A 13357-nucleotide genomic window follows, 5' to 3' on the forward strand; every position below is an offset into this window, starting at 1 on the left:
CTTGGTCATACCCGGAGGGGAGCGAAGTGAGCCTTCCAGGGAGGCCACGTAGGCTAGAGCAGTGTTTCTCAAACTGGGGTTCATTTTGACACGCACGGAGACCCAGCTCCTTCCGACCTGTGAGCCCTGTGGAAATGCTATCGTCGCAATGCAAGCATAGATTTCTAAGCCAAATGAAACCGAGCTTCAGCGTATTCTGGCCCTTTGCCTGTGCATTACAGCCACGTGGTTTTCACGCCCAGGTTGGCGTTTGTGGTTTGATTCGCAAGGGTGTCTGACTCGTAATGCATTTGGCATTTTCCCTCGTTGCAGAAATGAACAGGCATCACGGAAAGGGATGGTCTCTCCCTGTGCTCCCCCGAGGGCCCAGGGTCTCCTCCTGCCCCGCCCCTCCCTTACCGTGGACCCCTGCAGGCAGGGCCCGGTCTCCTCTTGAGCCACCGGAGTGTGTCTGCCAGGATCCCCACAGCAGAGCCATTTGCACCAAGTGCCCTGCTGTGACGGACAGATGGCCCTGAGCTTCACTTCGACTAAGAGCCATACTTAGGCTTTATTTCTGTGGCTAACTAGAAAGAGAAGCTAAAATAAGTGCCCCAGTTCCTACAGAAAGTGAATGTGCAGACCACGATGAGATCTTCCCCACGCTGGGGAGCTGCCTCTCGCGGTCCCCAAAATCCTCTTTGATCTTGGACAGTCTCCGGAAGTCCCGTGAAGAAAGACCTGCAGGCAGGGGGGCCCTCAGCCCAGAGGCGATGTCCCTCATGATCATGCCCCAGGTAGAGAGCAGGCTGGCTCCTAAGGAGCTTGATAAAGGAGCTGAGAGGAACCTCTTCTACTGACCCCCCAGGGAGCCACATGGATTCCCTCCTGGGGTGACTTCCTCTGCAAGCCAATATCACCTTTTGTTCCTCTATTATTAACAAGTCCCTATTTAATCTTACACATTGCGATCATTTACAGCACTATGGAGAAAACACTCAAGTGCATGAGGACAGAGCCTTGCTCTGTGGTCTCTAAACCCTAACATCCAGGTGGTGCCCAGCACATAGTAGATCCTCAGCAAAAGTCTGCAGCATCCCTGGACCAAGCCGACCTCGATGACAGGTGCGTGAGCCTGAGTTTCACTCACTCGTCACCCGTAGACTGGACTGACAGAAATGGCTGCTCGGTGAGGTTAGACGCCATTCCCAATGTCATCTGTGTCATAAACGTTTGGATGTGGTACATTTTCTGTAAACAGTTCACTGAAAATTAACGCAGAAGTAACTCTGAATTAGGGAAGATTCTTTACGAGCAGCGACGGTTCCTGCATTTCCGTCGAGGATGAGCTCGGGACGCCAATGCAAATGAAAGTGTGGTCATTTGGTACTTTCCCTCGGAATGAGAAGACGTCAGTGAGTGGCAGTGGCATTTGCAGACGAGAAGGACTGATGCCTCTGTGTCCACTTCCTTCTGCCTTACTGCCCATTACAATACCCGGGGCATCAAGAAAAAAATCAAGACCCGGGCTGCAACCCAGAACAACTGAGTGGACCTTCCCGAGACATCAGCAGTTTTTAAAGCTCCCCCGTTAATTGTGAGGGGTAGACAGGTACGAGATTCATGCTCACCCCTTGAACAACAGGTAGGCGCTCCTCATTTCTGGAGACCAAAACCCGAAAGTTATATATAGGGCACCTAGTTCCTCTGAAAGCTCAGATTGTCATTCATCACTATTGCTCCATGTCTTAGGTATCTTAAGTTCTCATGCAGTCCTCATAAGAGCCCTACAGACAGCTGCAGCGTTACCCCCACTTTACAGATAAGCAAACTGAGGCTCAAAGCAGGTAGATAGTTGCCCTAACACAGACGAAAACGTGTCAAGGCCGATGGTTGGCAGCACCGGTTTATTTATCCCACAACTGATGGACGTGAAATTCTGTCTGACACACACAGCAGCATTCCAGGTTCATTGCATTCTTTTTGACAATAACGCACATCAGGAAGGGAAGGGCCTGGTCTTTCCCATGGCATATTACCTTCCTAAAACCTATGGATGTGAAATTCTATCTGATTCACCACATCCTTTACAAAACGACTTAGATCTGATTTTTTTAAAAAAAAGAAGAAAAGACAAGACTCTGGTGCTCTCGGGTCTTAGAGATTCTGAGCAGAGCAAAGAGCTGTTTGCCTTAGAGAGTGCCGTTCATCTGTCATGCTGACGACACCACCTGGCTGACTCCTGCTCTCACAAGGGTCACTGAAACCCCAAATTCTGCTTTTTAAATGCCACGAAAGTTTGGCCTCTCTTCGTGACATTTTTCAATTCTTTTTACACAGAAGATCGCTCGCATCTCTCGAAAGCTGCTAGTAAAATACCTTTTGTGAACTTTTGTTAAGATTTTGAAATCCAAACCTAATAAGCACTGAAGTTACAGATAAAATAATGTGCCAAGGTTTAAGTGCAAGGCAGAGGTTAAGGATCCCCTCGCCGCCTCGTCCCTCCCCGACGTCCTGTGTGTTAGTGCTTTGTCAGAGTCTTCTCCGATTTCGCTCTGCAAGGAAATTAGAAACGACAATAAAATGTAGGAACCGTAATAACCTATTTCCAGCTTTTTAAAACTATTTTCACCACCAAATACCAATGGATTGTAGTTTCTTAAATGGAACTTTTCTATGAAATCTTTGAGCTGAAAGAGACCTATTGGGAGCAAACGGCTTATTTTTCAGGGGACAAAACTGAGTCCCAGAGCGTCCCAATGCCTTGTTTGAGGCTATTCAGTAGGTGACAGGGGCAGGGCCAGAAAACAGCTTCTCTGGCTACCTCTCCAGGCCTCTGATCCAAGATAGTTTAATCCCTATAAATATCAATATCTAAAAGTCATGGCCAATAAAACCCTAGATACCCAGATATACCACAACTGACGTTAAAGCAACTTGCAAACTTCACTTCGTTATACAAGTAATCGTCTGTCCCTATGTCCATGGTACTTTATAGTTTGCAAGACATTTTCATATGCATCAGCTTCGTTCACACTTAAAACAGTACCGTGAAAGAAAGATGCGGATGCTAGCACTTCCAAATGTGGAGAGACCAAGCGATCACACAGCTCGTTAATGGCAGCCCTGCAACTGAACAGAGTCCCTCAGCTTCCCATGCAGGACTCACAGTGTTGGGTGTGCATCGTTCGTGTGATATCGGCTAAGATTCAAGTCCCCTTCTCACCACCGTAGAGGGACAGCTTCTGAAGGAGGCCGTGACTGGACCCTCCGCACTGCATCCAGAGAGGATATTCAATGAATAAGAGCCCAGGAGCTGCCTTCCTTCTCCTGCCGGCATTCGCTGACCTAGAAGCATAAGACGAGGCACGTGGGACGATACACAGGATGTTTGGGGACCTGGAGCTGAGTCCTAGCTCTTTAGCAGCTTTCCTGCAGTTACTATCCAAGATCACACAGCTCCAGGCCAAATCTCGCCCATCGGCATGCATGGTCTTTGACAATTAGAATCCAATGGACATTCCCAAGTTCTTTTCCGCTTTCTACCAACATCCAGATGGCTGACCTCTGCGCAAAGCCCCTCTGGCACACTATGCATTTTAAGATCTTCACAGCTTTGCACATGGCCCTCCATTTGCCCAGACACCTTCCCTAAGTCTGAGCCTAGGACTCACAGACTTAGTCCGCAAGACCCAGCTCGGGTACTATCTCCATTATGATGATTCCCCTGGCTCTCCGAGGCAGAGTTGGCCTGCGTTTTGTTTTGTCTTATGTGCATCTGTTTTTACAAAGCACTTCGATGACAGCCATCACAGGGGGATGCGGAAATGATGTCCTTGAGTTTTAACAGTGCCGAATGGGCAGAGACTGTGTCTTATGGACACAATATTTTCACAAAGTAAGTTTTCAGGAAATGGCAGTTGGATAGATGGATGGGTGAGTGGATGGACAGATGGATGGACGGATGGATGGATGGTTGGATGGAGTGCATTAGGGTAACTGGCTCAGTGGAGTGCATTAGGGTAACTGGCTAGGAAATGGGATTTCTGAGTCCTGTGGATCTGGGCTTTTATTGCGGATGGCTGATCTGGGGCACACAGTTTAACCTCCACGAACCTCATTCCCTGTGGTATCTACTCTTCCCACCTGCACTCGGCCGGAAGCCGCAGGAGGCTGATGAGTAGATTCTGTGTTGGTGACTCCTCGCCCCCGGCTGCCTGCTGTGTTCAGCCGATGAGAGACAGCAGCAGGAGGTCCGGGGCCAGGGGGGCGTGAGATGGGGGTGTTTATTCCATGCACCGCAGCTCCCTTTCTGAGGGTCCCTACCTGGAAGCCACAGTCCCCTTTCCACCAGCTCTGTCTCTGTGCCCCAGTGGCTCGCCTCTCCCCTGCAAGACCGGGCACGCTAACCGCACCTCCGGGTCCTTCGCTGTCCTTGGTGGATTCCCTACGCCCTGCCCACACCTTTTAACTGGGCTCTTTATTAAACTCTTCTCAAATTACCTGATTTGAGGGTGCCATCTGCTTCTGGCTGGAACCCTAACTAATACAGTGAGGAATATCCTTTATACCTCCCAAGGCCTTTGTGTAGATTAAATATGACCGTTGACTGACATATAACCCTTATCGACCGCTCCCAGGGGCTCTGATGCTAATTTACATGGTAAATGGGGCTCACCATCTCTCCTACATGGGAGACTACGAGCCTCAAGTAAAATGCTGCGTCCTACGTGAAGCAGTACATAAATGTAACTCCCAATAAATATTTCACGGCCAAGTCACACTTTGAATGGAAAAGCATCCCAGCTCCGAGAGCAGAGCCGGCCGAGGGCCCGGGGGGAGAACACGCCAGGGAGAAGCGGGCTCAGGAGAGCTTTGCTCTGCTCCCCGGGGCAGATGGGATGAATGCTGACAGAAAGAGGACAGCCTGTCAGGGACGAGCCTCCCCCTGTCCCCCCTCCCGCCCCCCAACCCCGCTCCAGAAATAAACCAATTATTGACCTCGATTGATTCTCTCTCCGACTCTCCTCTAGGCCGGCACCTGTATCCTGTTTTAACAAGAAGCAGCAGCAGCATGCTCCCCAGAATTAAAACGTGCGGTGGGAGGCGCACTAATGGGTTTGCTTTTGTTTCCACAGGCTGAGTCGAAGATCCCTCTCATTTGCCGGGTGCCAAGAACAATGAACAGGCAGTAAGTACCTCCCTGTCGCCGTGAGCTCGAATCCCCTCACGGGAATGGGAGTCAGATCCTGGAACCCCAGCTGAGGGAGGGCGCCACAGTGCCCCTCCTGGGAAGGGCTCTTCCGGTGTCCGGACCGAGCCTGAGAGGCCGGGGTCCAGGATGTGTGCGTCGGGGTTCCGTGAATACCTTTTCCAGTAATGACATGTTTTGGGGGGCAGGCCACTTGTTGTCACAGGTATATGGTTGGAGCAGGGACGAGATACCCCACCACCAGAATGCCCAAAGGGCACTCAGAAATAGTCATTATTTCACATTTCAGTGAAGGTAGAACTAAAAAAAAAAAAATTAAAATTAAAAAAAAAAACGAAAAAAAGAAAGAAAAAACAGTGGTTTGCACACTTATTCCCATAGCAGAAAACCTGGAATCCAACCTCCTCCTTGGGGAACCCCCAGAGAGGGTGATGCAGTCAGTTTAGGCTTTGGGAACTCAAGAGAAAAACGTTCACACACATTCTGGACGGCAAGAGCCCCCAAAGCGTCCTCTTTAAAATACCCTGAAAAGGTCTAACTAACGGTCAGCTAGCTTTGTGTGTTGTTTAACTATTTCTAATCCTCATGGAAATTTTAGAAAATATACAAAAGTGCAAAGAAAACAACACTCACCCCTGATCCCGTCACCCAAAAACAACCACTCTTTGGCTAAAGATTTCTTAAGTCATTTTTCTATATTTCTGTGTAATATTTTAAGGTTTTGGGAAACCTACTTCTAAAACACTTATTGTTTTCCGTCACTCATTCAATAATACTGTTTTACATTATGAGCATTGTCCCCTCTTATTAAAACTTCTTCAAAATCACAGCGTTTAAAGGTTAGTATTTAAATAAAGTTCATGACCCCTCATCCGCAATTCCAAAGTCAAAAGGCTTCCAAATACTGAAATATTTTTGTAACTAATTTGACAGCAAAGCTTGACCTGCAATAAGGCAAAGTTGTGTATGTTCTTCACTGAGCCCACTTGGTGTGAACGTCCACACGTCACGGCAGAAATATGAGTGTGTTTAATGACCAGGTGTTATTCCAGAACTTACTGGGGATATTACGTGGTATCCAGTCCATGCACAATATTTCTTTTCTAAAACCCAAAATATTCTGAATCCTTCAAATTTGGATAGAGAATGGCAGACCTGCATTTTATCCCGTGGCTTATAGTACCTTGACCTTGGTGTTGGACATCTCTGTCGTTACCCATAAAGTTTTATGAGGCGGTTTTATTGCCGAGACTAAACTTAATACTCTATCCTCTGGAAGGGTGAGAGTAGGCTGTGTCACTACGGTCCCCTGCGTGCAATGCTATGTGGTCTTGTCACAGGTAATGCAATTACACCACGATCATCTGTTATTACACAGGAACACAGGTTCGATCAAATTATCTGGCAATAACCTAGTTTTTTCCCTTGCGTTGGGAAACTTGTCTTTTATATTTATTAATTTTGGAAAGAGTTTTGAGGGTAAACAAGGTGTAACGATGAAGTAGTTTGAGAGCTAGGAGAGCCTCCGAGGTATGCAATTTAAGCTTCCACGCTGGGCTGTAACTGGGTGGTAACCCCGTTAGCAATAGCCGCGTGGGATAGAATCGAGACTTGCCGAATGCCCTGGCAAAGGGCTCACGACATCCAGCAATAAGTTCCTCTTTGCATTGACACCAACGGAATGGCTTGAAGTTAGGATCGCGCATCGAGCCACGCACTTGGCTAAGCAAAATGACGAAATTTCCCTGTAACACGTTCTCGTTCGAATTCGTTGTCTAATTTGGAGAATAAAAGAGTCAAGAGAATAAAACATTCTTCAGGCCAGACACCCTGCTAAGTCATTTCGCATGGGAATCTGGGCCCTGCTGTCTCTCCACTCAGCACTCAAACACCCTTCCCGAGCCGCCACATAAACACCCGCCCGACCTTGGGATAGCGCTGTCCCGACTTCAGAGCCACATCTCTCTGATTCCAAAATCTGTGACCTTTGCCCTGTACTGAACTGCTTCACAACGACTCAGGAATTATCCCTGTGTACTTCTCATCAAGCACGCATCCCTGAACTGAATGGCTGCTTTGCTTAGGAGAGGCGTATTTCTTCTTTGAAACCTCGCATGACAAAATTCACTCAATTGCCAGGTGAGGAAGGATATCGGGTCCTCTCAGAAGGACCCAGCTCAATGTCTGGCACACAGGAGATGCCCCATAAATATTTCCCTCTCTACGTATGCATGATAAAACTCTTTATAAGCTCCAGGCCATTACTTTCCTTCATGATAGATGTGAACAACCCCTACCTTCGACCTCAGGGAGTGACTTCATTTTGATTTGCAGGAATTAATAAGTGTAAATCTGGGGAAACAAGAAGCAGAAATCCTGCACCCAGCAGAGTAGTCAGTGGCTGCCTTCCTAGTCACCCAGGAGTCCTTACGAACCGAGCCTTAGGCCAAGCAGATCCATCCTCTAGAGCTATCAAAGTCGCATCGCTAGGACTCAGCTTCGTGGTTGGCTGGTCATTAAAAACCCACAAGCTGTGAGGGAACACAGCCAAGATGCAGGGCGAGGCTTCACCGGGGGTTGCAGACGTGGTCGGTGGTACCTTTGCAGGAGCAGCAGGTGTGTCAGCCCTGGCACTCGTGAACATGGGTGTGATGGGACAATGAGGAATTTTAAGACAGCTTTCCTTCTTCCCTTAATGGCAAAATTGCCAGCTGGTGATGAAACTAGCTGACTTACCTCACTTGAGAAACTTCCAGCTGAACAAACTTGTCCCCTGCTGACTGTCCACAAGCTTGGACTTTTCATGATTATGGCCTTTAAAAATGTCACAAAGAGCAAAGAAGGCTGTGACTTATTTTAATATTTGAATTTTTCGTTATCATACGAGTAATGTGTATTCATGTTAGAAAATTTAAAAATACAAAAAAAATATACAAAGAAAAACTACCACTAATCGAAACACTAAAAAGGGGTCAGCGTTATCGGATGTTACTTTTTAGGCTTTCTTATGCAACGGTGCATCCTATTTTCACTTTTGAACTTATAATATATCATAAGCGTTTTTCCTATGTCACTAAAGTTGTTTTGATACCTATGCGATCTCCCATCATTTAGGCATCTCATATTTTATGTGACTATTTTTATATGCTTCTGCTACTGGGAAATCAGCATAACTCGTGAACGAATTTGACGAGCCCTATTAACATGATCACGTCTAAATGTGAAGATGCTACGTTTTATTACCTGGCAATAAAAAAACCAAACACCCCGGGGAGTCCTATAAGCCAGACCAGCAGCGTTCGAAAGACCTGACCCACAGTGACAATGTGTAACGATCGCGTAGCATTTGATTATGTAAACGTGCAGAGAAGTTGGAAGTAAGGTCCCGCATGCACGGCTGGGGGCTCCACACCATCGGCCATTAGCGTGGTCTACTTTCCACGTACCCAACACCCCTCCCCACCAAGATAAAACATAGGAAGAGAGGGAAGTTGACTTCGTGAAAACCTTTGGTCATATCCGAACGCACCTGATATCAAGGGCTAAAAATGTTCCCAAAAGTTTGGGATGGATATGACTTGGAGCCAATATCAGGAAGTCCTGGAAAACACGTGCATTAGAAAGAGGAAATGGTTTCCTGGAGGCCTGGTGCCTGGAACTTCAGAATTCCTGGTGAAGAGAGGCCAGAGGTCACCACCAGGAGCAAAGCAGTTTTGATCGTGGGCTAAATGTCGCGTAGCAGACTTAAGAGTATCTCCTGCCCAGTTCTGTGTTCTTGCTTTCCCTTCTTCTCTATTATTTTTTAGAGAAAAGGGATGTTTTTTAAGAAGTATATGCTAACAGCTTAAAAGAGCCATGGTGAGCTAATTCGAGAAAGAAGGTGTCAAGTTCGAACACTTACTTAGCTCCCACGGTGAGGAGGCCAAATACTTCGGCGATGAAAAGCATGGGCTCTGGGGTGATCTAACGGGTGTATCAGCTCTGTCGCTTACCAGCGGTGACATTTTAGGCATTTATTTAGCCTCTCCGAGCTGCATCTTCTCTGCCTATGGAATGGAAATAGGACTTATCTCAAAGCGTTGCAGAGAAGATTAAGTGACAATGACCGCAGCAGGTTCTGCTCTGGATCTGGCACACAGGGAGCTTTACAGGGAAGTTGTCGTAGGGTTCACCCGCTAAAGATAGCCACTGCAATACCTCCCATCCCATAAGCTCGAGTGTAGTACGATCCGGACAGTCCCCATTCAGAGGAGAATCTAGTTCTCCAGCTCCTTCCACTTGCATGGACCTGTGACAGTTTCACCAAGTGAAGAATGACAGAAGGGATATCGTGTAGTCCGGACAGAGGTTTTAGCCACCAGGCAGCTCTGCTTCCTGCCTTCGAAGCCAGCTTCCGCCAGTCTTATGCTTTGACCGCCATGCAGTGAGAAGCCCGAGCCTCGTGGAGTAGCCCTGGGAGACAGTCCCGTGGAAATAGAAGGAAGCTAGTGGAGGGGCACTAGGTCCCAGTCACACAAATCAAGGGCCGTCTTGGACATTCAGCCCGGTGCAGCGTTGACGTAACCATCTGAATGCAATATGCTAACAGCTTAAAAGAGCCATGAGGGAGCCTAGGAGGGACCCGCCCAGCTGAGACCCAGGAGAGATCAAAATGAGTCACTGTTAAGCCACTGCTTAGGTGTGTTGGGCAGAGAGATGACTTCATGCAAGACCTTTGCGGTTAGATATTCAGGATACAGTTTAGAGATCCGTATCAGTTGATAGTCCACCTCGAAGGATGTTCGTGCTAGATGAGAAGGGAGATAAACCACTCACGGTGGGCAGGCAGGGGCTTGCCCATGAGGGGTTCTTTGTTCCGAGTGCGTGCAAAGTACAAGGGGACACGGAGGAGTGAGTGGGGGCAAATCTTGGGTAAAGGTATGGTGGTATTAGAAGAGACATCCTCACAGAGGAGGTGACAGCTGGGCTGAGCTTGGGGACGGGACGATGGGATGCTACTGAGCAACAGAGGGAAGAGAGAGCAGGGTTCGACCTTCTTTACGTCGTTACTACAGCTGGAAAAATGCTGTCAGGATGTAACGTAAAGGGTAGCATCAAATTGACTGATAATTTCAATTTTGTTGCTTAAAACTGATTCTAAGTAACTGGAGAGATCATTTCTGGATGACTTATGATGGATGCTGGAATTTTATTTCCCATATCTCTATCGGCAGCAAAAGGAAGGAGCTGCGATCTGTAATTAGGAGGATGAAGGCCCGAGTCGGGGTCATGAGTTTAAAGCCCCGTGTTGGTGTGATGACCCTTTGGACTAGATGGCTATTAGAGGCGTTGGTTGCCATTGTTGTTTGAACAAAAGTGTCCTGAATCATAAAACCTCTGCATCTAGATGAGCTTCTGTGGACTTTTCTCAGGATTCTATCAGCAGAGATCCAGGACATTTTATGCGAAAAGAACACGAAATCCTTCTCTGCCATCTTTGGCAAGGTTTTATTTTCTTCATTTTCTTCAGTTGTCTTAAACATCGATTAGAAAGAAAAGAATAATCACAAAATATGCATAAGGTATAAATAATAAAATAGTTCGGATATGTGGGCTCATTCTCCGTTTTTAAAAATTACCATTATTTTTTGAAGTTTTCATTCTCTCTCCTGTGATCACAGCTCCTTGCCCACCGCAGGGAATAATTGTCCTGAATTTTGTGTTCATCACTCACCTGCTTTTATTTTTCATGTTTTATGTTTGCTTCGTGAAAGGTGCTATGTTTAGTTTTGCTCGTTCTTGAACTTTAGGTCAAAAGGGTCATACTCCAGGGTATATTTTGTGCTCAGACAAGCTGGGTTTTGATAACTGGTTCCACCGGTTAGGAGCTGGCATTCTTTGGCAAGTGAGTAAACGTCACTGCACCTGTTTTCACAACTGCAAAATGGAGATCCTGTTGGTGCCTGCTTCCTGGTGTTCTGGTGAAGACTGCGTGAGCTCACTCACGTGAGACATTTAGACAGCGCCTGGAACGTAACGGAGGCTCAGTGCGTGTTAGCTATGATCATTCTACAATCTGTTTGATGATGGCTCCAAGTTGCATCCCAAAGACAACCCACGCTCTTGTGGATAGCCATAATTCCTTCATCTTCATGGCTAAATTGTGTTTCCTGATGTGCTTAGAATGCCGTTTATTTCTTTATCCACCGTCCAGACATTTGGGTTGTTTTTCAGATTTGGCTTACACCAGTGCTGCTAAGAACATTCTAGTTTGCATCCTGGGGCATATATTCAAGAGCATCTGTATATATGAGTGCATTCTCAGGGCTGAAATGTCTGGGGCACAGAGTGTGCATACCTCCAACTTTACTGGACAATGTCACCATCTCCAAAGCCACCAAGCCATCTGGCACTCCCACAAGTGTGTGCAGGTGACCCAGTAGCTTCACGATCACATCGACCTTGATTCTGGCAGTTTACATTTTTACCAGACTGATGGGTGGTTTTAATTTACCTTCGTTGACTGTGGATGTGCTTAAGCATCTTTTCAGGTGTTTATCATCCATTACGTATTTCTCTCATCTGTACACAGAACTTGTTTGAGACTTTTGCCCATGTTTCTGTCAAGTTTTTTCATCTTTTTTTGGTATTGATTTGTATGGGTTATTTATTCTGTACACTTTTCTCGGTCGATGACTTGGATTTTCATTCTCTTTTGATGTTTTCTTTGAGTGATCATAATTTTGAGGCAGATGAGCATATCATACTTTTCTTTATGATGTGTTGATTTTGTGTATTGTTTAAAGAAACTTTCTTTACCCTGAGATCATGAAGATACTCTCCTATATTGAATTCTAAGCATCATAAAATTTGCCTTTGGCTTTTAGGTCTTTAATCAATCTGGAGTTGATTAATTTGTGTATGGTATTAAGTAGGGAGGATCAACTGTTTTTTATACGGATAAACGATTTACCCAGCACCATATATCAAAAAGTCTATTCCTTCTACGCTGATCTGCAGTGTTAGCTCTGCCGTAAACCAAGTTTCCCTACACAGGAGAATCTTTCTCTGGGCTTTCTCTTCTGAGCCATGAGTACAGCATCTACCCCACATCAATTACACAAACCCTAATTAGTATAACTCTACTAATTCATGATATCTGGGAATTTATACCCCCTGGCTTGAGCTTCATCAATGAACTGGCTCTTGAATGTCAACTCTTTAATGTAAATATCAGGATTGGCTTGTCAATACATAAGTACACACAAAGCCTTTTGGGATTTTGATTGGAATTACTTTGAATCTATAGATAACCTTGTAGAGAAATGGCATCTTTATGATACTGAGTTTTCCAGTTCATGAACAAATTATGTATCTCCAGATAGAGATAGAGAGACAGACAGATAAACCAACAGACAGACAGAAAACTTTATCAGCATAATTCCATAATGTTTTATAATTTTTTTTCCAAAGGACTGGACTTTAACTTCTTTTGAGAGATGTGTTTCTGGGCACTTTACATATTTTAAAGATACTGTAAATGTTAAGATATCAAAAGTTCACGTTGGCATGTTTGTTGTCAGTGTGTATGTTTTTATTCATGATGCATACAGCAGACTTGCCAAGCGTTTCATCGGTTCTAATGATTTGTCAGTTTATTCTTTGGGGTTTGCTATGCGGATAGTAATGTCACCTGTAAAAAACTGGATTTCATTTCTTTCTTTACATATATGTGTGTGTGTGTGTGTGTGTGTGTGGTGTGTGTGTGTGTGTGTGTGTGTGTTTTGGCCTAATGGCACTGGTTAGGACCCAAAACGCTGATAAATTAAGGTGATGACAGCAAGGCCTTTGTTCTTCTTTGTTCTACTTTTTAAATGGGATGCTTTCAGTGTTTCGGCACAAAGCATGTGGCCTGTTTTCTGGTTTGGGTAAGCTTTGGTAAGCTTTGAACATCAGGTAAAAGACCCTCAGTTGAAAGGTCCTGTACTGGCTGCCGAGGCCCAAACTCAATAATCCGGCAGAGCCAGTGGTGCAATGGACCAGCCAGGAAGAGCTTTCTAAGCCAGGGTACATATGAAGTGCCAGAGGGAAGTGAAGAGCCACGCAGGAGCGCAGAGGGAAGGAAGCTCGCCTACCTCTACCTGGGCAGAAGGCGTATGTGGGAGGTGGAGAGACACAGAAAGTCTT

General features: G+C 46.0%; 1 protein-coding gene across 1 annotated transcript in view; it reads left to right on the forward strand.

Annotated features, from left to right (window-relative positions):
• The window catches only part of CLNK (cytokine dependent hematopoietic cell linker), a 123669-nt gene that overhangs the window by 7236 nt on the left and 103076 nt on the right, over positions 1 to 13357 (forward strand). The window contains exon 2 of the mRNA XM_039838182.1: positions 5118 to 5170. Coding sequence (XP_039694116.1) covers positions 5160 to 5170 — 11 coding nt within the window. The 5' untranslated portion in view covers positions 5118 to 5159. The remainder of the gene's footprint in view (positions 1 to 5117; positions 5171 to 13357) is intronic.

Source organism: Pteropus medius, unplaced genomic scaffold, assembly GCF_902729225.1.
Source record: "Pteropus medius unplaced genomic scaffold, Ma_sr-lr_union100, whole genome shotgun sequence".
Taxonomy (NCBI): Eukaryota; Metazoa; Chordata; class Mammalia; order Chiroptera; family Pteropodidae; genus Pteropus; species Pteropus medius.